The sequence below is a fragment of the Phyllobates terribilis genome, unplaced genomic scaffold (genome assembly GCF_046119375.1).
Source record: "Phyllobates terribilis strain yellow unplaced genomic scaffold, ASM4611937v1 Scaffold_364__1_contigs__length_1914224, whole genome shotgun sequence".
Classification (NCBI taxonomy): Eukaryota; Metazoa; Chordata; class Amphibia; order Anura; family Dendrobatidae; genus Phyllobates; species Phyllobates terribilis.
In genome coordinates this window covers 223,482-249,859 of record NW_027363124.1, presented here as the reverse complement: position 1 = coordinate 249,859, position 26,378 = coordinate 223,482, and the positions used below count along the sequence as shown (strand labels likewise).

General features: G+C 45.6%; 1 protein-coding gene across 1 annotated transcript in view; it reads left to right on the top strand.

Annotated features, from left to right (window-relative positions):
• LOC141222893 (uncharacterized) overlaps positions 1-26,378 on the top strand; it is an 85,910-nt gene that overhangs the window by 10,689 nt on the left and 48,843 nt on the right. The window contains exons 2-4 of the mRNA XM_073666726.1: positions 7,120-7,199; positions 7,301-7,573; positions 17,428-17,518. Of these exons, the coding sequence (XP_073522827.1) occupies positions 7,120-7,199; positions 7,301-7,573; positions 17,428-17,518 (444 nt within the window). The remainder of the gene's footprint in view (positions 1-7,119; positions 7,200-7,300; positions 7,574-17,427; positions 17,519-26,378) is intronic.

Here is a 26,378-nt window from a genome sequence, read left to right as displayed (position 1 = left end):
CAGCCTGGAGGTCTTGATCACCTACCAACCAGCAAGAAATCTGGCTCTCACAGACCTGTTAGTTTTTCTTTCAGAAACCCTCCTACTCTGCACTCTTCACCTGTATTTATTGTACCTGTTTGAACTCGTTACCTGTATAAAAGACACCTGTCCACACACTCAATCAATCACACTCCAAACTATCCACCATGGTTAAGACCAAAGAGCTATCTAAGGACACCAGGGACAAAATTGTAGACCAGCTCCAGGCTGGGATTGGCTACAGGACAATATGCAAGCAGCTTGCTGAGAAGGCAACAACTGTTGGCACAATTATTAGAAAACGGAAGAAACCCAAGATGACTGTCAATCTTCCTCGGTCTGGGGCTCCATGCAAGATCTCGACCCGTGGGATAAGGATGATTCTGAGAAAGACCTGAAGAGAGCCGACACTACAGTCTCAAACATTACCATTAGTAACACACTATGCCGTCATGGATTAAACTCCTGCAGGGCACGCAAGGTCCCCTGCTCACGCCAGCACATGTCCAGGCCCGTTTGAAGTTCGCCAATGACCATCTGGGTGATCCAGAGGAGGCATGGGAGAGGGTCATGTGGTCAGATGAGACCAAAATAGGACTTTTTGGTATCAACTCCACTTGCCGTGTTTGGAGAAAGAAGAAGGATGAGTACAACCCCAAGAACACCGTCCCAACTGAGAAGCATGCTGGGGGAGACCTTATACTTTGGGGGTGCTTTTCTGCAAAGGGGACAGGACAACTGCACCCAGCAACAGTCCCGAAACTTGAAAGATCTGGAGAAGATCTGTATGGAGGAGTGGTCCAAAATTCCTGCTGCAGTGTCTGCAAACTTGGTCAAGAACTACAGGAAACGTCTGACCTCTGTAATTGCAAACAAAGGTTTCTGTACCAAATATTAAGATCTGTTTTTCTATTGTATCAAATAATTAATTTGCATAATTGCATGAAATAAGTATGTAAAAATGATAAAATGTTATTTTCTGTTTTTTATTTTTAGATTCTGTCTCTCACAGGTGAAGTGTACCTACGATAAAAATTACAGCCCTCTCCATTCTTTGTAGGTGGGAAAACTTGGAAAATCGTCAGTGTATCCAATACTTATTTTCCCCACTGTATATACTTTGTTACTAAAAAAGAAAAAACCCACCGGTCTTCTATGTGAACATAACAAAGACTATAACTAAAAATCTTATATATTAAAAAAAAAAAAACTAAAACAAGGTTGACCACATTTTCTTATGGTATTTTCATCTGAAACTTCCTTGGAAAATTCACTGGAAATATCAGAAATGTCTGAAGTGGGGACCTCAGTGTAAGACCCCCACCCATTAGATGTAAGGTGGCTCCCAAACCTCACGTGTCGATGCAGCACAGCCATCTGCAGCCACATTTTACGTAGAGCACACGCAGAACCGGGTCATTAACACATACATTAATCCTTTCATTTCGTTCTCCTTTGCTGAAGATGTGTTTGACAAAGACCTCATCTACCAAAATAAAGAGGTGTATTCCCTATGAAGTAACAATACCGTGGCATCGCTTCTTCCCAGGTCCTCTGCGTTGTGCCAATCTTCTGGAAATGTGTGGATACATTGACAACTGGCCACTGCCAGGCCCCTGGTCGTAGTGATTATGCCTACTGTCCAAACTGATTAGACATGGACAAGGAGTAAGGTAACACCCCATTGTCAATTAGATGTAAGGCTATGTTCACACTAGGCGTTTTTTCACTGCACATTACTTTCAATGGGTGAAATACACTGAAAGAAGTGACGTGCTCTATTCAGCAAAAAACAATGCAAATCACAAAATACTGATCATACAAAAACCAGGGTGTGAACATGAGATTTCTGAAATCTCATAGACTTTGCTTGTACTGTAAAACACAGCTGAAAATTTGCATTAAAAAAACGCTGAAAAAAACGCAATGTGTGAACATAGCCTTCAAAGGCACTGCACAGTGGTCTGAAACACAAATTCTGCACATTTGTGATTTTATAGGGTTTATAAGATTACTAAAACAGATGTGTCAGGAGACCACACAGATCCACTTTATAAAAAAAAACACCTCAGTCATTGAAAGGTTAAATTACAACATTCCTAAGTCCAGTGCTCACAATCTCCCAAGTCTCCTTACATTATGTAGTAAAGGACAGGAGACATTGGGGCCTTGCTTGTCCACCAGGTGATGTCTTATCGGTGGAAAGACTGTGATGAGAGGTTTGTCTTGAGGAAATTGTGGCGGAAGTAAACTGCAATAAAAACAAAGTATTAGAGCAAGACGCGGGATACATGACTGCAGCCTACAGAAACGTGACAGGTCCGGGGAAAATACCCAACACCCTCATCTCATCTCAATGGAAAATCCATTTAGGTGGCACGTAGCGTAAGGCATAAAGGGACGTCAGCACCTTGACATATGATCGTAATGGTGTTATAAGAGATCTGATGAGTCCATCATGACAAATCTAGTGTGGAAAACATCTGCAAATCCGTCTGGAAGTGCACTGGGGCGTATCCCTGCACTTAGACAGCTCCTTTCAAGTGCACGGACACGCCCCTCTGCACTCCCACACCAATCTGCAGACACTCCATTTCCTTTTGACTGGCACATCGGAGCTCTGCAAAAAAAAAAAAGGATCATTTTTCTGGGGAGGGACAATCGACGATACTGTTCTACCACTACTTCCATATGTAAAAGGAAGCTGAGAGGACCCTATAAGCCTCCATATTGATTTAAAGTGATTTCTTATTAGTAGCAATTAAACAACTTGCATTAATACACATCATCTATAGTGACGTCATGAGCCGCCAAGCAACATCATTTAATGGCTCCAGTGCTACAAGACATGACTATGGATGACAAGTCATTGTAGGGTACCGATTACACGCGGTGGGGTCTATCAACAGCATGGGACAACGATATTCTAGAAGTACCTAATATGGTCTGCTTTCTTTAAGGGGTTGCCCACTACCTTGATATTGATCACTTACCCATTGGATAGGTCATTAATATGGAATCAGTGGGGGCCATCTTCACAAGTGAATAGGAGCATGCGGCTCCCTCTCTGGGGGGCTGTCAGAACCCCATTGATTTGATATTGATACCCAATGCTGATGTTATCAATATCAAAGTAGAGGACAATCCCTTTAATTCCCATTAGGTTCACATTTAATAACCCCAACAAATGCAACGTAATCTCTCAGCTAAGACAATAGCACCCGGTGTCACTTATATATTGATGCTGATGGTGAAGTTCTTAAAGGTGATTGGCAGTCTGTACTCCACATCTTTCTGAATTTCAGTAATACTGGAAAGATAAAAAAAAGAAAACATTAATGATGACAATTCTACAAACTGCTGTGTCCCAAAAGAAAACACAACAGGTGGATATGTGTAAACCTAACCGATGCTCCAGTATTGTGGGTGCTGGAGCGTGCAGTCTCACAAGACACGATTTGTCTACTGTCTTGAATTGGAGGTGCCCCAGCCCCCAATAATGATCTAGGTCTGATTCGGCAGAACAGCATGAGGTCCGGCAAATCTGACCGCTTTATGGATACAACATGCTCCATATTACGACCACAAGAAAAAAGCCAAATAAAGAAGTGTGAGAACAGGACGGCGATGGGTGTACGGAGGATGGCAGAGAGATGACTGCAGAGCGCAGCATAAAGCACTCAGACATTAATCATCCCTGACAAAACATAATACAAGTCCTGCTTCATGCTGGGTACGCTTCTCAGGTAACCCTATACTGAAGGACTTGTACTGTGCATAGACCTAACATACAACACATTACATACAAGTTATCCCGCATCAAGAGACACATGACATAAAATAATAACCATCCTAGACATCAAGTTCCCCTTTGAGAGGTCACAAGGTAATATCCGATGGCTCTAAAATGGAATCTGCCACCAGGTTTTGCTATCCTATCTGCATGATGTAAGGGCAGAAACCTGATTCCAGAAATGTGTCCCTTATTTCGCTGCAGTTTTGATAAATTTTAGTTTTATCTACTGCAGATCTAGCAGTGCTCTGAATGCTGAGCTCCGTATAACCGGCTGCACCACTGATTGGCAGCTTTCTGTGTACACTGTGCATAGGCAGAAGGCTGCTATACAGACCTTGTGAAAAATGAGAAAAGAGAAAGGGAGAAAAAGCGCGCCATGTACCACCTGAGGAAGATAGTTCACTATCGAAACGCTTTGTGGAAAGGGCTCATTAAATTTATTTTTTAGTCCTAAATTTTTTTTCACTTCTAGTGTTCATTCTTTTAGCGCCCTATAGACCGCTTTTTTATTTAATTTGGACCACTCCTGAAAAATGAGGGATACCTGGTTGCGGGTTTACTAGTCTTCTAGTCACAACCTCCTACTGATAAAACAAAGATTTTATCAAAACACCAGCAAGCAGCCCAGAAAGTGACACATCGCTGGAATCAGGGTCTCTGTCTCTACATCATGCTGCTCTCGGAATATATGGCAAAAACCTAGTGACAGATTCCCTTTAAGCTCTCATCTCTAGTGATCAGGACCCTAGAATTTTCTTCTGAGGTGGGTTTCCCTTTAGCTCTGCACCTACCTAGCGTCACTGCATGGCTGCGGAAATAAAAAAAAAAAAAAAAAAATCTTTCTGAATTGTGAAGAGAAGGAGCAGTTGTGGAGTGTCTATATAATAGATGTAGAGAAGTGGGATGACGGCGGCCTGTGCTGAGCATTGCCCGGCTGATCGGGTGATGACTGATGGGTCACATGAATGAGTTATTACAGCAGAAACCGCACCCGTCCTGAGAACTATTCCTGCAAGGAACCGGCCGCCCCTAACCCTGCAGCTACATAATAGAGATGCAAAGAAACAAGGAGAAAGAAAGGAGGCAATGACAGGGATCACCAAGGAATAGCAAAAATATAGAATTTTATTAAAGACTAAACATACAAGACATGTTAAAAAAAACACTAAAAAGCAACAATTGCGCCAATGAATAACAAAACCATTGCAAGGTACTGATATGGTTAATCCTCACATATATATGCCCAACTAGTCACAGAAAATCTCAATATATGACTACAGACTGCCCACCACAATATAATAAAGAGCAAGGTAGCAGCAAAGTATCTATTCACAAAGGCATTAATATCCAAATAAGCCTATAAAAATAGTGCCCATTATATAACCCCACAATGAAACCTGCTGCTGACACAATCGCCCCCAATGTGAAACTATACAATTGGATTGCTAAAAGAGCAAGCTAACGCTGTTAGGTCGGGCAGTAGAAAAAAATGATGTAAATACACCTGAACCATCAGGCAACCTACAGAAATGTGCATGGAGGATGTTGTTTTTACATAAGAGTTATGTATACAGAAAAGCTATATGTCCTATACAGGAAAAGTGTGGGATGAGGAGCTTACAAGACCACTAAAGTAAGACATTCACAAGCTCCTTCTGTATACTCCCTGGTGCCGGGGGTCCGACCCCACTGATCTTACACTGAGAATGTATGGAACTCCTGTAATGTCACCCTTCTTTTCTACAATGTAATCAAGGCATATTTATATGTCTGAACAAGACTTGTATCGACCCATAAAAGAAAAGAGCCGCAGCTCCACCATACTGAATCCCTGCACAGCGACGCTATCAGCCGTGCAGGGACACAACGCAGCTGCCGTCACTTATATAATGGCCGAATGTGCAGGGAAAAGCCACAACGGACCTCATTGTTCTGAAGGCTGCAGCGTATCCGAGCTATATGTGACACTACTCTGACATAGGGAAAGGGACAAAAACCCTTCAAATAGCAGTGACGTCTGATTAATATTTAGATTTGTATTGAACATAAAGCCACAATCTTAGGACCATTACATACATTACCAGACTACTTTATAGATGATCAATTGCCAGCACAAGTTATATTACGCCCAAAATATCTCTGCAGCACCACCAAATTGCTGTATGAAAAATATGAGGAGTTATAGAAGTGTGCGCCCACATATTATCTGTACAGGTCCATATATCAGCCACTATTATGTGAAATATGTAGTAAAATACACTATTATACATTATTAATGTTCTGTCCCTTTAAAATTCTGTCACCATGGTAACGACAGTCATACTCAGCCAATAGGATTGCTCGGTTTGAATTTGAAAAAAAAAAACCTCCTATGTGGTCAGTTTGTTCCATCTGATCTGAGTGTGAAGACAGACACCTGCGATCAGCGAGAGATTATAGGTATAAGACGTGATATAATATAATGGACGGAGCCACATCCCATCACACGCACTCAGCACCACAACTGACAGGAATCAGCCCATTTACCAGAGGAGAAGTCATTATTCCCCAACACATGATACGCTGAGACACCAGTGGGGGGCGCCACACTCATCACATCTCCCATCTGGAAGGATCCAGCCATCACTTCTAATGGGGGTCACTGCCCTTTTTTGGTGATTGCTGGAGTTTCCCGCGGTCGGACCCCACTGATCTATCAGTCGTCACCGAGCCCAGGGATAAGGGGATGACTTGTTCCATCTGATAATTCCCCTTTAATGAAGCTCAGATACAGAACAGTAAATATCCTACACATTTCCCAATTTGCCCTTTCCCCAGCAGAGCCCCCGAATTATTTATAGCCAATGTTTCTAAGACCAAAGAAATATCACCAATCCCCAAACCCTCTGCTGACGCCTCCTGAGGTTTTATAGATTGTGGAGACATTTCTACAAGAGAAGATATCAGCGGACACCATGGGGATGGAGTATTCTGCCAGCGTTGGAGCAGGTAGTATCCATCACTCACTCACCGTTCTCTATACTCTTGTTACATGGCTTTCTGGGGCTTTCATTAAACAGACTCATCTGTGGGGACATTTTCTTTCCTTTAATGCATATACTTGGTGGTAAATGTTTTTCTGAGTTTTATTGAAAATTGTGCACAGTTTGCCTCCTGTACCCTCTGTGCTGTACTGTCTATTGCTGGCTGCAGAACTAGTTAACTGAGAATCCATCAGTGAGCTCCTTCTGACAGTCTTAACATACATACGTCCTCTTTGTACGGTGAGGATTGCTCCTAATATCTGGTTGTGTTTTCTGCAGATTACATCAGTCCTGAGGAACAGCTGAGGAGACTGGCATATTGTGTGAAGTTTCTCCCTTCTCCCCTCTACAAGAAGGAGGTCAGTGAGACGACTCAGGGCAACGCTACGGCCTCTTCTATAAGGTAGCTGTGTATTCGGATCTTCCTTGTAGCCTCCTAACTTCATCTCTTCTCTTCCAGCGCCTTATGCCGACCAACCCCATTGCCCAAAGAAGATGCATCGAAGAGTATAAAGCCAGGGAGAAAAGGAAGAGGGAAGAAAGGTGCAAGGAACTAAAAGAACGGCGCAAGTACCTGGATGAAGAGGAAGACGAGGAAGAAGAGAAGGAAGAAGAGGAGAAAGCAGCAAAGAAGATAAAGCTGGACATCATGGATTTAAGACAGAAGACACTAAAAGAACTGTGCGCCTACCTGGATGAAGAGGAAGAAGAGGAAGAAGAGAAAGAAGAGAAAGCAAAGAAGATGAAACTCCACATCAAGATCCCTAGGGGGGAAGTGACGGCCAAAGGCCAGAAAAGAAAACAACCGATCCCAACAACAAGAAGGAAGAAAGAGAACCAGACCAACTTCCGCCAGTACATCAACCGGTATTTGAGAGTGACGCACCCCTGGGCCTTCGTCGCGCGGCATCGCGCACGCGGGAGCTTGCCCGGAGCCGGATCTTTTGAGGGTTGTAGTCTCGTGGCGGTGATCCGGTCCGTGCCCAGGGAGTCAGACTAAGTGGCGCTGTATCAGCGGTAGATGTTGGACGACTACGCCACCCGTTGAGTACAGCTAAGGAGCTGCTGCTGCAGGGCAGACCGCTGAGGCCGGTGGTAGGATTGTGCAGCGTGATAGTATAACCCCCAACGGGAGGGGTATGGCCTCAGGGCAGCCGACGTGGATGATGGGGGTAGCAGGAACCACTCGGAGACGGTACGGTGTAGTTCAGGGTCTTTACTGGTGACAAAGATAGACCCTCCCGGAGTACTGGCTAGCGATTGGGGCCTGGTCAGTCCTTGAGCAGATGGGATCTCCCCTGGCCAGGCGGAGTTGTAGGCCTCCCAAACTAACTGTACTCTTCTGGCTACCTTGCTAGAGGCGGGTATAAGTAGCCCACGTCCCTGAGTGTACCGTGTGGTGCTCACCCGTATGGCCGGTGACTCGGGCCCTTCTAGTAGCTTCCGCTCCACTACGGCGGTGCTGGTCCCATGCGTGTGACCGTGCCTTCGGGTTTCTTGGCCAGAGGACCTGGAATCCCCTGCCTGACGGATTCTGCTGCTGGGTAGGAGTTAGTCCCCACAGCCTCGGACTCTGGGTCCGGTAAGAAATCTTCTCAGTCAGGGCGAGCTCTGCAGCTGCCAGCCCCTGACTCCTTGTAACACTGCTCCCACAGAGCTCCTGATGTTTCTTCAAATAGCTGCTTCTCTTCTCTGTCTCTACTTCTGGCATGGCCCAGGAGCTGGGCCCAGCCGGAGCCACAGCTCCCTGTCAGCCCTCCTGGCTGAACTCTCCCTCTCAACTCTCTAACCCTGCCTCAACCCTAGGTTTATATAGGGGAAGTTCTTCCCCTCCCAGGACTGGGCAGGAGGTGTGGCATGCATAGGATTCCTGACCAAGAGACCTCCCACCTGCTCTCAGACATAACATTGCTGTTACTGTGGAAACCAGACCCCTGGGGTGCCACAAGAGGAAAGAGGAACATCATGTGGACCATCCTGCTGGAACCTCTCTGCCGATAACATCACATACGGCAATACCGGCTGGTAAGTATCAGACCACCAAATAACAGCAGGATAGTGTAATATAGTGGTAGTGTATCAGTATTAGTGTAATAAGAGTAATAATACTAGTGATAATAGTAAGAAATAAATAAAATAGTAATAAAATAACAGTAGTAATAGTAGTAGGTAGAATAGCAGTGTGATCCAGGGTCCTAGGACTGATCGCCTTTTCTCGGGGTCAAGAAGGAATTTTTCCCCTGTGACACAAATTGGCTGAAGGTGTCCAGGGGTTTTTGCCTTCTTCTGGATCAACACTCTAGGTATAGGGTAGTATTAGTAGTGATAGGAAAGTAGAATAATACTGTAATAAGATAGCAGGATGTTAATAATAGTAAGAATATAAAAATAATTATAGTGTTGTTTTGATTATTTTAAGTAGTTATAGAAAAGTTAGAATAGCAAAGTAATAAGATAGCAGGACATAAATAATATATAATCTATAAAAAGTACACAAACCTAAATTAAAATACTAATAACTACAGTAGCAGTACAATTAGTTGTGTAATATTAATAAGAATTATTAATAACTAGTAATAACATTATTAGATTTGATCCAGGGTCCTAGGACTGACCGCCTTTTCTCGGGGTCAAGAAGGAATTTTTCCCCTGTGACACAAATTGGCTGAAGGTGTCCTGGGGTTTTTGCCCTCTTCTGGATCAACACTAAGTATAGGGATTTTAGTAATACCATTATCATAAACACAAGAGTAATAAAAAATTATAAAACTAATTAAAAAAATGAATTATAACAGGTACAATTGATTGCATTAGTACAGTAATAATAAACATTAAAAATGGTGGTCCCAGTTAGTAAGTTAGTGTAGTGTTAGTGTAGGGACCCATCTGAAGAGGTCGCCTTGACGTTGGCAGATGGGCTCGCACAATTTGCTCAAAGTGTGCGCTAAGAACCTCATATTTCTATGTACAGGAGATCTAGCAGTAATACCATTCAGGAGATAGGTATTTGTGTACACACATTTTGTTATATACTTTTGCGCCGCACACAGGGCAGGTATACAGGTACAGGACGCTCATATGTAGTGAGAGTGTTGCAGTAATATTATAACTGGGCCTTAAGGGTAAAATGTTGATAACTACAGGTCCTGGAAACACATCAGAAACTAGAACCTGTAAGTAACTGGTTCCCAGCTAATGATTAATATGTAAAGGGCAGTCTGGTACCAGGACCCGCGTTATAGGACACATTATCATCAGGCAGGTGCAGTCAGGGCTCTTACAAGATCTGCGTCAGTCGTGTGGCGGTATAACACAGTCTCGCTCCTGCCTCAGGCGCCAGCAGTGGAGCCAACCCTGATCCTGGCAGCTTAACCCCTTATATGACACAGTCAGTGGCTTTCACAGCATTTAGGCACATAAGACCGGAGAGGGAGGCGCGATCATGGTGCCGATGAGTTTCTATGGCAGCCGAGATGTAACAATGGACCCCATGACGGCCATCTTACTGCTCTTATTAGACCCCGGCTGAGGAGAGGTCTATGAGGACACCGGTCAGAGTTATGTCGCCTGCTCTGCAGCTATTAGAAATATCTAGGGCTGATTAGTTTGCTATCTGTAAATCGGATCTAGCCCTGCCCCCCCCCCCCCCCAGCAGCACTGGGCTACCACTGGTGTGATCAGGGCTATTGGGCTCCTAGATTGGGCAGAGGAGCTCAGTCTTCAGCAGGAGCTGGCTGAGGAGAGCGGAGCGACTTGCATGGGGCTGCTGCACAAGCAGCTCACAAGGTGGAGATTTATCCGGAGACGCGGTACCCGGGCTGTGATCTGCTTTGCAGGCTGCATAGTCGCTGCCTCCTAGGACCCGAACTTCACCCCTAACTGGCACAGCAGAGCTCGGACGGCTGCAAGTGCCGGAGAGTGGCTGATTAGTGACTGCTGTGTCTCCTGCACTCAGATAAGAGCGGTACAGAGCGGGGGCTCAGTAATGGTGAATACGGGAAGTGTCCACCCCTCACATGCCCTATATGTGGCCCCCAGAGGTAAAGTCTTCCCTGTACCCAGCGCCTCCTCCCGCCTTCACTGCTGGCGTGCGCCATTGCTTAGAGGGGATGTCTGAAGATAACAAGTTACATACATAGTAACATAGTTTTTAAGGTTGAAGGAAGACTAAGTCCATCTAGTTCAACCGATAGCCTAACATGTTGATCCAGACAAAGGCAAAAAAAAACCCTGTGGCAAATACTAAGCTCCACATTGGGGAAAACAATTCCTTCCTGACTCCATACGACAATCAGACTAGTTCCCTGGATCAACGCCCTATCATGGAATCTAGTTTTTGTAACCTGTAATATTATACTTTTCAAGAAAGGAATCCATGCCCTTCTTAAATTTTAACAGTGAATCACTCATTACAACATCATGCGGCAGAGAGCTCCATAGTCTCACTGCTCTTACAGTAAAGAATCCCCGTCTGTGATTATGATTAAACCTTCTTTCCTCCAGACGTAGAAGATGCCCCCTTGTCCCCGTCTCTGGCCTCAGAGTAAAAAGATCAGTAGAAAGGTCTTTGTACTGTCCCCTCATATACTTGTACATAGTAATAAGATCACCCCTAAGCCTTCGTTTTTCCACAGTAAATAACCCCAAGTGTAATAACCTGTCTTGGTATTGCAGACCCCCCAGTCCTCTAATAACCTTGGTCGCTCTTCTCTGCACCCGCTCTAGTTCAGCTATGTCTTTCTTATACACCGGAGACCAGAACTGAACACAGTATTCTAAGTGTGGTCGCACTAATGACTTGTATAGAGAGTCATGAGGTTATTCTTCTTCAGATACTCTATTATAGCATCTCTTAGGAAACCCTCCAGGATTTTACCCACAGTAGAGGTTAAGCTTACCGGCCTATAATTTCCAAGTTCGGTTTTTGTCCCCTTTTTGAATATTGGCACCACATTTGCTATACGCCAGTCCTGTGGTACAGACTCTGTTATTATGGAATCTTTAAAGATTAAAAATAATGGTCTATCTATGACGTTACTTAATTCCTGCAGTACTCGCGGGTGTATCCCATCCGGGCCTGGGGATTTGTCAACTTTAGTTATCACTTATCCACAGGCTCAGTGATCACTTACTGATCGTGGGGTCTGACCACTGCGAACCATCGTCTGATCGGGAAGGAACGGAAAGTCAGGGAACAACTGCAGCTCCATTCATTCTCTATGGGGCTCTGGAAAAAGCCGAGCTCAGCGCTTGGATGCCACATAGGGAATGAATGGAGCTGATCCTGGAGTAATAACATGTCCTCCTCATCTTTCTGTCTGTGTAAGTGGCTCAGCCCTCGTCTCCCCTTCTGTTCCCGACTTCTGTTTTGTTCCCTGTGGACTTTCTCTCAGTCCTCTGCAGCCATTATGTGTGTAGACAACTTCAAAAAGAAAAAGTAGCAGAACATCAGTCATCTAATAATCCACGATATTCAGGGGGGAAAACAAAACGGTGATGTTCTTACACAGTCGCCTCCTCCTGAGCTGATGAAGATGTCGGTGGCAGCACATTGCGGTTTGTGTTCTCTGCCTGAATATCGCGGATTATGTGACGTCCCGCAGCTTCTCATCATCCATGTTGGGCTGTTGGACGACGTGTGGACGCTCGGCTTGTTGGATTCTTGTGTTACTACCAGCACTGACTTTATATTGTGACTCCTGTGCCAATTCCCATTTCTAATTGCAGCGTGTTATACCAGCACGTGACGGCTGCCACAATCACGTGACGGCTGCCACAATCACATGACGGCTGCCACAATCACGTGACGGCTGCTACAATCACGTGACGACTGTAGCGTCGGCGTCCCTGCCTCCTGCTAGGCAGGGACGCCGTTCCCCTCACCTCTCCGCTCCGTGCCCGGCGTCTTCCTCCCGCTCTGCTGGCAGCACACGCTGCTTCCTGGTCAACGTGCTTAGGGCGCGCGCGCGCTCCCTCTCTCTTAAAGGGGCCGTGCGCACAGTCCTAAGTAGTCCCCGGCCAATGGCCGGAGGACCTCACCATATATAAGGCACCTCCTCCAAAATGGAGGTGCCCGAGCTCTGTTGTTGCAAAGCCTTTCAACTCTGCTTCAGCCCTCAGTTCCCGTTGCCTGATACCTGCCTGATATCTGCCTGATTTCTGTCTACCTGCTTGCAATCCTGTGGTCCGACAGTCTGCCTACCAGCACCTGCCAGTCTGTCTATGGATCAGTCCGCCTGCGGACCAGGAACTACCTGCCAGATACCTGCCTGCCTGTCCAGAGACTCTTACCCGCTCACCTGGGAGCGCTCACCTGCTACCCGCCTGCTAGCCTACCTGGAGGCTTAGCCGTCACTTGCTGTGACCACCTGCCTGTCCAGAAACTCTCACCCGCTCACCTGGGAGCGCTCTCCTGCTACCTGCCTGCTAGCCTACCTGGAGGCTTAGCAGTCACTTGCCGTGACCACCTGCCTGTCCAGAGACTCTTACTCGCTCACCTGGGAGCGCTCACCTGCTACCTGCCTGCTAGCCTACCTGGAGGCTTATCCGTCACTTGCTGTGACCACCTGCCTGTCCACAGACTCTTACTCGCTCACCTGGGAGCGCTCACCTGCTACCTGCCTGCTAGCCTACCTGGAGGCTCTGCCGTCACTTGCCGTGACCCCCTGCCTGCCCAGAGACTCTTACCCTGTTGTCACTTGCCGTGACCACCCGCCTGTCAAGAGACTGTCCCCGTCACTTGCCGTGACCACCCACCTGTCAGGAGACTGTCCCCGTCACTTGCTGTGACCGCCCTGCCCTTCTACCCTGAGACTGTCCTTGTCACTTGCAGTGTCTACCTACCCGCCTTCCCTGGGAGCCACCCGCTTCCTTACAAGGACTGCCCTTTGTATAGTAGCTCAGAGGTTCCACCTCCCAGACCCGTTACAGTTTGCTCGGGCCATGGAACCCGGTGGCACCCAAGCTCCCTCGCTCTCGGACCTATGTCATGAACTTTCCCGTCAGAGGTCCCAACAGGAGTCCATCCAGAGTCACCTGCGTAGTGTTAACTCTCGCCTGGACACACTGACTGTCTCATCGGGAGCTGCTTCCACTCGCACACTTACTACCCCGGCACCGCCGCTGCCCATCAATACCATAGCATCCCTTCCCGGTCCCCGTCTCTCCGCCCCGCCTCGTTTTGGCGGAGATCCCGGTCAGGCACGGGGCTTCACTAACCAGTGCACTCTGCACTTCGAACTTTTGGCACACCAGTTTTCCACCGACCGAGCCAAAGTAGCCTTCATCATGTCCCATCTCACGGGGGAGGCGCTGGCTTGGCTAAATCCTCTATGGGAGAGAGGAGATTCCCTGGTGTCCAACCTGCCAGCCTTTCTCACGGCTTTCCGGAAATTCTTCGACGAACCAGGACGGAAGACCTCATCCGCCTCATCTCTGCTACGCCTCCGTCAAGGGAGCAGGCTTCTTCTTCGTCAAAAAGAAAGACGGCTCACTCCGTCTATAGACAATGGGCCATAAAGGTTTCTGAACCATTCCACTACTAGCCTCTCTAGGACTTATACGCCAGCCAGAAAAACAGACCAAAAACATCAATCCCGGGACACATCCACAACACAATCATTGGATCCATACTTTCATTCTTAAATTCTCCAAAGGATAGAAGGCAGGACTGTCAATTTATCTGAGGGAGATTCTACTGGTTCAAAGGGACCTGAGCCAGACAACAATCTGTTGAATTACCTGGGAGCCGACCGCTCGGGGGTGAGGGAGTCTCTTCTATGCAGTGATATAATTAGGTAGAATATAACAGTTATTCTTACCTCAGCGCTGTATATATCACCAACAGAGAGCTTCACTCGTCCCACGTCTCGGACCGGTCGAGCACCCTTGGGTAGATTAACTCAAGGTCCCTGTTCGAGGCGCCAGCTGTGGTCACTGCATTCTGAGTCTTCTATCCTTTGGATTACGATATCGGAGAGTGAGACACAGGACAGGATGTGTGTCAAACAAGCTCTAAACTTTATTACAAAGCATAGGTTTTATATCCACCCGGAAGGCAGGAAACGGATTTACCATATATGGTTTGATTATATAATTTTAGCACACAAAGACTAACTTCTATTCTCGTGCTTGTGTTGAAACATTCAATCGGACACATTGAATTAGACACATTAAATCAGATACATTCTGATGACTGGCAAGGACGCATTATTGATTCAAGAAGGAACATTCATAGCTGGTGTTTTTCTTTTGACCTAAAGTAACTTTCAGACTTATATAGCATAGATGGGGCTTTTGACTTGAGGCGCCTCATCTTCTGCTATAACAACTGCCTGTCAGTGTAATATTAACGACCCCATACACATGAGATAAGTGTTTGCTGAATGGTCATTTGGCAGACGGCTATCTCTCATAACTCCCCTATACACACAAATGTTCAAATTTCCTATGGTCTGTATAATAGAGTCGGCTGCAGACTCCTCTACAGGAAGAGCAAACGGATTAGTCTCTGAAATTCACGATGCCAAATCCTTCTCTGCCCTGACATCATAGGTCGGAAGGCCCCCAAATAAATGATATAGTCGACCAACCCCCCCGAAATCAGTGCTTTCATGCAACTTTAGTCTAATGTGAATAGGGGGCGATAAAAGGTAACTTATTGGAAGCTGTCTCTGGTCCGGCATAGTAGACTTTCATACATTGCAGGCCCAGACACCATTATTAGGCATTTAAGTATCATAGTAACTAAGTAGCCCCATACAATCGAGTACTTGGGGGAGGAGAGGCATTTAGTTGAATTCTGTCAAACCTTATTAGATGCCATGTTTGCATTTGACAGCAGCAAGTGGTTAAACTACCAGGGTTTTTGTTGCTGCCGCACCTGTGCCATCCCTGCAGTGAAAATCTATGTTCTGGTGCCCAAAAGAGTTCATTTTTTTTACAACAAATGTTTAACGTGTTAAAAAATAACAAAATGTGTTCTTTGGTTTTTGCATGTTCTTTTCTTTTTACAAGAATTGTTGATGCCAATAATATCTACTTTTTTCTGGTGTTTCTCTTGTAATATAGGAAAGCCTAAGGCCAGAAATAAACCCCATAAAACACTGTACATGGAGACTTTGGTATCAAATCATTTCTGCCCTCGGTGTTTGTGCAAACAAATAAGCTTTATAAATGCCTCAAACTTCTGTGTGTGAATCAGACATCAGATCTAAAGTGATAGAAGATTTCAGTCCGGTGAAGACGGGAAACATTCATATAGACGACCGGTGGTGATGTAGTCAGTGACGGACTCTGGCTAACTATGTTTCTAGAGCCGTAGTAGACGATGAAGATGTCGTCCTCATCATGAAGTAATTACTTCTCATGTCGTGTAATGAATATCTCCTGCAGTATTGCTAATCCAGTGTCCATAAAAGAGACGAGATGTAAAGAAGAAAACTAAATACTGTAAAATAATAAATCTCCTCATATGTTTCCCTCATTGTCTCCAGTAATTGTATTATTACACAGGATTTTTATGATGTTACATTGGCTCATCATCTTCTCATTCAGGTCTCTACCATATCAGATCCTCTCAGTGAAGATCTTCTATATAAGAGAATTTTCCTTATTTACCCATCAAATATGGATATGGACAGAGACAAGATGGCGGAGAGGATATTACACCTCACCCTAGAGATCCTCTTCCGGCTTACTGGAGAGGTGAGAGATTCTGATGACGTCACATTACATCATTCTTATATATGGGAATAACAGATGGACAGAACTGGAGAGGTGAGGACTCTGGAAATGTCTGTAGTGCGATTTATCAATGTGTCTCTCCATAACCAGGATTACACAGTAGTGAAGAAGACCTCTAGTGGGCGCTGTCAGGACCCTGTGTCTGAGGGAAGGGAGAGACCTCTGAGCCCAATCACGGGGCCTCCATCTCACCCCCTGATACATGAGGACATCAATGACCAGAAGATCCTAGAACTTACCTGCAAGATGATTGAGCTGCTGACTGGAGAGGTGACACTGCTGGGACATTATACAGTAACGCTATGAAAGGATCGGGGGATGACGGTATCATTGTATGTGTCAGGTTCCTATAAGGTGTCAGGATGTCGCTGTCTATTTCTCCATGGAAGAGTGGGAGTATTTAGAAGGACACAAAGATCTGTACAAGGACGTCATGGAGGTTCCCCAGCCCCTGACATCATCAGGTAATAGACAGGACTAAATACACACGGCCTATAATTATCTGTATGTAAAGAATGAATTCAGTCCCTGTATGTGTTTCCTCCAGATCTATCCAGTAAGAGGACAACACCAGAGAGATGTCCCCATCCTCTTCTTCCACAGGACTGTAAACAAGAAGATCCCAATGTTCCTCAGGATCATCAGGTAGATGGAGATAAGGTGTCATGAGATCTCTCCTGTGATGTGTAGATGGCTGTGAAGGTCTTGTGCTCAGTCTTGTTTTATCCACCAGTATTATATGTTTTATACTTGTGTAATGAGAACGGTGGAGATGGCAGGATTAGAGCTGATCATAGATGGGACTTCTCCATCTGTCTGTGATTCTTATAATATTTGTTTCAGGGTGAAGATCTGACCCATATTAATACTACAGAGACATATGTGAGGGGTGATGAGCGGTGTAAAGAGGAGATTCCTACATATAACCGACCAGGTGAGTAGTGACCACTAAATGCAGAGAAGTCACAGAGTCTTCCCAGTCACCGGCTGTGGCTGCTTTATCGGTCGTGTAGACTCATAGAAGAACAAAGCGATCAAGATCACCCAAAAGAATGTTTCTCAATATAAAAAACAAATTTTATTGTATAAATATAAAATGCAAAATGCAATACACATGCTTGACAGAAATTGTGTAAATACATACACTATAAAAAATCCATCGTAATGTAGGAACGACGCGGTCCGTTCTGTGAGAATCACAACAGCTCAGTGGCCATGTGCACTATCATTAAGTGACCCACCTACCCATACTAGAGTCCAAGTAAATATACGAGCATAGCAGTTAAAGTTGTCCAGGAAAATAATACTGGTCTATGGTAAACAGTTCATTGAATAGTCACCAAATAGTTAGGCATCAAACTATCCACAAGAGATAGATGTATGGACAATTAATTCATACCTGGACACAGGACCTTATGGTGTGAGAGCTCACAGAAGGGCCACGCGTCCACCCCAACGTGCGTTTCGGCGCTGCCTTCTTCAGGGGGCGTAAACCATCTCAGGAGGTGTGTCTCTTTAAATGATAGCCCAGCCAATGGGTGACGATGGGAGGACCATGGGTGACGCATGTAGCGTCGCGGTTGCCGGGTCGACCCGTGACGTCGGTGTCATGCGGCGGATCACGCGGAAGTCACGTGGACCCATGTGACTCCACAGGTCCTTGCAGGTGGACACCAAAGACCACGGGGCGCTGTGCCAGCCCGCGAAGCGCATGCGTACAGGTCCTATCGGCCCCAAACACTATCCCAGTGCTCAAAGAATGCAATGCATAACCACATAAACGGCATACCCCCCAATGTTACATATCACCTTTACCACAACTCATACAATGCGATCTGAAGGTCAGTTTAGCAATACTGGGCTCCAGGGTACTGCCATCGGGGCAGCATTTTCCCCGGCTTATGCTAATCTTTTCCTGGGGCTGTGGGAGAGGGACCTCTCCCTGCTGGATCGGCGGGCATCAATGGACTGCGTCCCTCTGTGGACGCGGTACATTGATGACATCCTGCTGATCTGGCAGGGCACTGTTGAAGCTTTATTTGAGTTCATGGAATCCTTCAATAAGAATGATATGAACATTTTTATCACATATACGTGAGATAGAAATGTAATTAATTTCTTAGATGTGACCCTTACCAGGGATCGAAATAATTTCTTACAGACTAGTATCTATAGGAAAGACACTTCCACAAATATGCTACTCCATGCGACATCCTCTCATCCCCCTCATATGATTCAGGCTGTACCAACAGGCCAATTCCTACGTTTGCTTAGGATTTGCTCTGATGACATAGAATTTGTTAGACAGTCAGAAGACCTGAAAAATAGATTCTACGAGAGGGGCTACAGCAAACGCATTGTAAAAAGAGCATATCATCGTGCCAAATACTCTAGTCAACATGAATTATTATATAAAAAAAGAGCCCCAAGATGGAGGACAAAGTGAGATTTATAACAAATTACCATGGGCAGTTTGGACGTATGAGGGAATGCTTGACCAAGGCGTGGCCAATTTTATTGACAGATCCCACGCTGTCAAAAATTCTTCCTGATCGTCCATCTATCACTGTACGTCGCTCCAAAAATCTACGGGACCAATTAATACATAGTCATTACCAGACTGAATCCGTGACTACAATTTTGGGTGCCTCAAGTCCTGTGTGTGGAAGTTTTCCTTGCGGTCGATGTGTTGCCTGCCCTAATGTGGAAAGAGTGAATACTTTCACTAATGCAGCTGGCACTAAGATATATGGAATCAGGAGCCGCATCACCTGTACCTCACGCTATGTCATCTATTATGCCACTTGTCCTTGTGGACTAATTTATATTGGCCTAACTACGCACCAACTGAAAGTGAGAGTAAGGGAAAATGTGTTGGGTATTTTGGCAGCCACCGACTGTGTGGACACTTCCACACTCAGGACAATACCAAGACACTTCAAGCTATGTCATGGCTGTGATAGTTCCCTATTAAATATTAGAGGGATTGATTCACTTAAGTATAGAATTCGTGGAGGAAAACGTAGTCAGCGTTTAGCTCAATTAGAGTCACGATGGATTTGGAATTTAGGTACGGTACATCCAAATGGATTGAACGAGAACCTCAATTTTCTCCCTTTTCTCTGATCGCTCTTTGCCTGCAACATACATCTATATTGTTTTTAAATTGTTCTTAATTTTGATTTTATTTTTCACAGCGTGTATCCATCTATATTTGTTGCTAAATCTTCTTGGGATGGATGTGGCCTAGTTACATCTCTTCTGATGCCCTTTATATTCGACCATGGGTGGAGAGGAAAATTCACTTGATCCAGGAATGACAAGTGCCTTACTGTGCATCGATTGGTTTCCTGACCCGTTGATACTGTGATTTTTTTGTACCCATTGTATGAGAGCTTATCCATTGCAGTTTGACCATGTGTCTTATGTAGTGCAGGGGGTGTCCAGGTCGGGTCATGTACGGACTCATTTGGGGTTTTGTAGTGCCCAGCGTGGACACCTCCTGTCCATGATATTTTGTCTATATTGGTGGGTGCACACACGTTCCCCTATAGGGACACTTACATTCTTGTGGGATGTAGTGCAAGCCTATATATATATTTTGGACCCCATAGTGACTGCTTTACATGTGTGGATGGTTTAGGTGTGAGGACTGTAGTGGTTGTGATGTATGTCAATTTTATTATATGTGAGCTATTGTCTGTACACTGATATGTTAACTATCTATATTTATGTGAATGAAGACATTATAAAGTATGTACATGTTGTCATTGGGTTGGTTAATGTATGAAACTTTTCTATTAATTATAACATATCTGATATATTGCGTTGTATATGATAATGTATTACTATCCAGATCTAAATGTATTGCTAAACTGACCTTCAGACCGCATTGTATGAGTTGTGGTAAAGGTGACATGTAACATTGGGGGGGTATGCCGTTTATGTGGTTATGCATTGCATTCTTTGAGCACTGGGATAGTGTTTGGGGCTGATAGGACCTGTACGCATGCACTTCGCGGGCTGGCACAGCGCCCCGTGGTCTTCGGCGTCTACCTGCAAGGACCTGCGGAGTCACATGGGCCCACGTGACTTCCGCGTGATCCGCCGCTTGACACTGACGTCACGGGTCGACCCGGCAACCGCGACGCTACATGCGTCACCCATGGTCCTCCCATCTTCACCCATTGGCTGGGCTATCATTTAAAGAGACACACCTCCTGAGATGCTTTACGCCACATGAAGAAGGCAGCGCGTTGGGGTGGACGTGTGGCCCTTCTGTGTGCTCCCACACCATATGGTCCTGTGTCCAGGTATGAATTAATTGTCCATACATCTATCTCTTGTGGATAGTTTGATGCCTAACTATTTGGTGACTATTCAATGAACTGTTTACCATAGACCAGTATTATTTCCCTGGACAACTTTAACTTCTATGCTCGTACATTTACTTGGACTCTAGTATGGGTAGGTGGGTCACTTAATGATAGTGCACATGGCCACTGAGCTATTGTGATTCTCACAGAACGGACCGTGTCGGTCCTACATTACGATGGATTTTTTATAGTGTATGTATTTGCCCTGTAGCGGTGGCAGTGGGGTAATAGGGCTGGGGTTGATGTCAGCTTATAATGTCAGCTGACATCAAGCCCAGGTTTGTAATGGAGAGGCGTCTATAAGACACCCCCATTACTAACCCCCTATTACCGCACTGCCACCGCACCAGGGCAGTGGGAAGAGCGAGGCTAAGTGCCAGAATTGGCGCATCCTATGGATGCGCCATTTCTGGGGCGGCTGACGGCTGGTGTTTCTAGCCTGGGAGGGGGCCAATATTCATGGCACCCTTCCTGGGCTATTAATATCAGCCCCCAGCTGTCTGCCTAGCCTTTGCTAGCTATTAAAATAGGGGGGACCCCACGCCATTTTTTTGGGGGGGTCCCCCATTTTAATAGCTAGTAAAGGCTAAGTATTCAGCTGGGGGCTGATATTAGTAGCCTGGGAAGCTCCGTGGGTATTACCCCCTTCCCAGGCTTCAAACATCTGCCCCAGCCGTCTGCTTAACCTCCGCTAGAGACTAAAATTAGGAGGAACCCCACGCCAATTTTTTTTTTAATAAATCCTTTATTTTAACACTAAATGACAAGTACAGTAATCAACACTGTCACTGTACTTCATATATATGTGACTGACATGTTTCTATCTATCTAATCTATGTGTGATTCTCTATTCTTTCTATTCTAAATTGTCGGGTACCGCTGCTGAATTGCCGGCCGGCTTTTTTAAAGAGACGGTGCATGAAAACACTAATATTTTTTTTAATAAATCCTTTACACTAAATGACAAGTACAGTAAGCAACACTGTCACTGTACTTCATATATATGTGACTGACATGTTTCTATCTATCTAATCTATGTGTGAAGCTCTATTCTTTCTGTTATAAATTGTCGGGTACCGGTGTATGCCGCTGCTGAATTGCCGGCTTTTCATGTTTCACTGTGCACTGTTCCCATCGATTTGGGCAACCACCTCCCCCGATACATTCTACATTATTGTTAGTTGTTTTCCTTCATGTAGAATTAACCTACAAGGAAAGAAAGGGCTTATTTTCATTCCGATATTTGTGTCCCATTGACTTGCATTGGTTTCCGGTATCGGAATCAGCGATGTCCAATACTTTTTGGGAATCGGCCCGATCCAATCCGATCCAATATTTCCTGATATCGGAAGGTATCGCTCAACACTACTGGTGAGATCAGTCAAGGACGATCCTCAGACCACCTCCCGAGAGCTGCAGCATCAACTTGCTGCAGATGGTGTCACTGTGCATCGGTCAACTATACAACGCACTTTGCACAAGGAGAAGCTGTATGGGAGAGTGATGCGAAAGAAGCCGTTTCGGCAAGCACGCCACAAACAGAGTCGGCTGAGGTATGCAAAAGCACATTTGGAGAAGCCAATTTCTTTTTGGAAGAAGGTCCTGTGGACTGATGAAACCAAGATTGAGTTGTTTGGTCATACAAAAAGGCGTTATGCATGGCGGCAAAAGAACACAGCATTCCAAGAAAAACACTTGCTACCCACAGTAAAATTTGGTGGAGGTTCCATCATGCTTTGGGGCTGTGTGGCAAATGCCGGCACCAGGAATCTTGTTAAAGTTGAGGGACGCATGGATTCCACTCAGAATCAGCAGATTCTTGACAATAATGTTCAAGAATCAGTGACAAAGTTGAAGTTACGCAGGGGATGGATCTTTCAGCAAGACAATGATCCAAAACACCGCTCCAAATCTACTCAGGTATTCATGCAGAGGAACAATTACAATGTTCTGGAATGGCCATCCCAGTCCCCAGACCTGAATATCATTGAACATCTGTGGGATCATTTGAAGAGGGCTGTCCATGCTCGACGACCATCAAACTTAACTGAACTGGAATTGTTTTGTAAAGAGGAATGGTCAAAAATACCTTCATCCAGGATCCAGGAACTCATTAAAAGCTACAGGAAGCGACTAGAGGCTCTTATTTTTGCAAAAGGAGGATCTACTAAATATTAATGTCACTTTTCTGGTGAGGTGCCCAAACTTATGCACCTGTCAAATTTTGTTTGAATGCAGATTGAACATTTTCTGTTAGTACAATAAACCTCATTTCAAGGCAGAAACATTACTGTGTCCAACAGTTATTACATATATCAAACTGAAATAGCTGTTGCAAAAACACCAATTTTTATAAAACAATAAGCTTAAGATTAATAGGGGTGCCCAAACTTTTTCATATAACTGTACATAGAAATCATGTGCCCCAATAACAGAAGTTCTAATTGAGCCGCCCCACCCAAAAAAACCTACCTCTCCATGGTCCTCCTCACAATATAATGCACCCCCTTATGGTCCCCTATACCAGTATAATGTGCCCCCCAAGATCCTCTATACAGTATAATGCACCCCCATGGTCCCCCACACAATATAATGCGCCCACCATGATCCTCCACCCAGTATAATGCACTCCCCATGGTCCTCCAAACAATATAATGCACCCCCCATGGTCCTCTATACAAGTATAATGCACTCCCCATGGTCCTCCACACAATATAATGCACCCCCCATGGTCCTCTATACAAGTATAATGCACTCCCCATGGTCCTCCACACAATATAATGCACCCCCCATGGTCCTCTATACAAGAATAATGTACCCCCATAGACCTCCATATAGTTTAATGCACCCCCATGGTCCCCCACACAATATAATGCGCCCACCATGATCCTGCATACAGTATAATGCACCCCCATGGTCCTCCACACAGTATAATGCACTCCCCATGGTCCTCCACACAATATAATGCACCCCCCATGGTCCTCTATACAAGAATAATGTACCCCCATAGACCTCCATATAGTTTAATGCACCCCCATGGTCCCCCACACAATATAATGCGCCCACCATGATCCTGCATACAGTATAATGCACCCCCATGGTCCTCCACACAGTATAATGCACTCCCCATGGTCCTCCACACAATATAATGCACCCCCCATACTGTATTATGGCCACTGGTCCCTGATTTTAAAAAAATTAATACAGTACTCACCTCTCCTGGTTCCACCCAGTGCTCCAGTCTCCTCAGCGTGCATTGTGAAGCGCCGGGCATCTCAGAGCAACGGGCGCAATGTGTTGGCGTCATCGCAACCGCTGCTCTAAGACGTCAGACGACGAGGAAGAATTATGGGGTGGAAGTGACTGCTGACCCTCCCTCCTCCATCATCATTGCTTGCACTGGGCCCCCCCCTCCAGCCATCAGCGCGAGCAATGATGATGGAGGAGGGAGTGTCAGTTGACGCTTCCACCCCCATCATTCTGTGTGGGTGGTCGGCCAGGAAGTACGGGTGCTGATGGGCGGAGGTGGGGCCCGGTGCGGGGAAGGCCCAGTGTGGTGCGCCCCCCTCCCCGGTTCACGTCCCCATACCAGTGATGGCCTGCCTCCATTGGCGGTACGCCACTGTGTGTGTATGGGATGTTTGGCTTGAGATGAAAAGGCTATGGGGCTCTCGTGCTGGACATGGGGAGGCTATGGGGGTCTCATGCTGGACATGGGGAGGCTATTGGAGCTTCATGTTGGACAAAACTATATGCCAAAAGAAAGATAAAGAAGGTGGGGTGTAAAGTCAAACAGTAACCAAAGCCAAAAAAACAAACAAACTTAAAATAACTTTTAAGGCTGAGTTCACACGATGCGTTTTTCATGCGTTTCTGCGGCGTTTTTGCAGTTGCGTAAACGCCACGGAAACGCATGAAAAACGCATGGTAGAAGGGCAGCAATGTTCCCCAATGGAAATCCGCATGTGCTGTGCCCATGATGCGGATTTTTCCGCAGCGTAAACGCTGCGGTCAAAAATTCGCAGCATGTCAATTAATTTTGCGGAAACGCTGCTCTTTTGCCGCCATTGACTTGCATTAGACCGCATGGAATCCGCATCACTGTATATGTTGATGCGCTTTTCATGCGGTCTAATGTGCGGATGGTACCCGGGTGTGGATGAGAGGACTCTCATCCAGACCCAGGTACCATTAAAAAAAAAAAGAATAAAATAAAAAATATATATATTCTCACCTTCTGACGGCCCGCGCTGCGTCCTGCCGGCTTCCCGCGCACTTCGCGGTTGAATGAAGGACCTTCGCTGACGTCAGAGTCATGTGACGGGTCACGTGACGCTGACGTCGGAAGGTCCTACAGTCTTCACTGCCGGCAGCCGGGACCGATGAAGCAGGACACCGGGGGCCATCAGAGGGTAAAGTATAGATTTATTTTTTATTTTTTGACATTCACACACTATATAAATCCATGCCGATTGCATGGATTTATATAGTGTGAAGTTGACAAGCACTTTCCAAGTGATGCTAAAATCGCCTGGGAAGCGCTTGTCAACCCGCATGCGGAAATGAAAGTGAAGACCGCTTCATTTCCGCATGTCCCTGGCAGGAAACCGCATGTACAATCCGCATGTACAATCCACATGTACAATCCGCATGCGTTTTTTCCTGCCAGAGAGATGCAGAAACGCTCAGGAAAAAATCCTGAGCATTTCTGCATCGTGTGCACATACCCTAATAGATAAATCTAAAAGTACCCTTATCAATATACATAAAGACACAACCCAGGCTATTCCTAGAATTCCCTATTGGACTCGTGGCCTTCTTAGCAGTGGAGGTTGACACCCTAGCGAATGGATTTGGTGTCCCCTCTCCACGTCGGCTCTCCCTTAAACCTTTTTACCCTTAAACAGACATACACATACATAAAAAAGTCATCAAAGATTGAAGGATACCGGCAGTCGTGTTACTGCCCACCTCCGTCCATCAGCACCCGTACTGCCTGGCCGACCACATGCACAGAATGATGGAGGTGGATGCGTCTGCTGACGCTCCCTCCTCCAAGCAGTATATAATACATCAGTCAAGCAAAAAAGCAAAAACAAGGGAAATGCAAAAATAAATATAGTGCACTGATATGGACAACTAAGTCAAATGTACCAATAAGTGATTACGTTGATAGGATGTAAAAGTATTAGCTCAAAAAGCCGTTCTAGACAAATAAAGTGCAGCAGTGCTGATAATTCGGGGCAAGGAGAGGACAACAATATGCCCCTACCGTAATAAGAAGCCCATATGTTCAGTCGCAAGAAATAGACAACAATTTTTCATGCTGGACATGGAGAGGCTATGTGGGGCTCATGCTGTATATGTGGAGGATATGTGGGGCTCATGCTGTATATGTGGAGGCTATGTGGGGCTCAT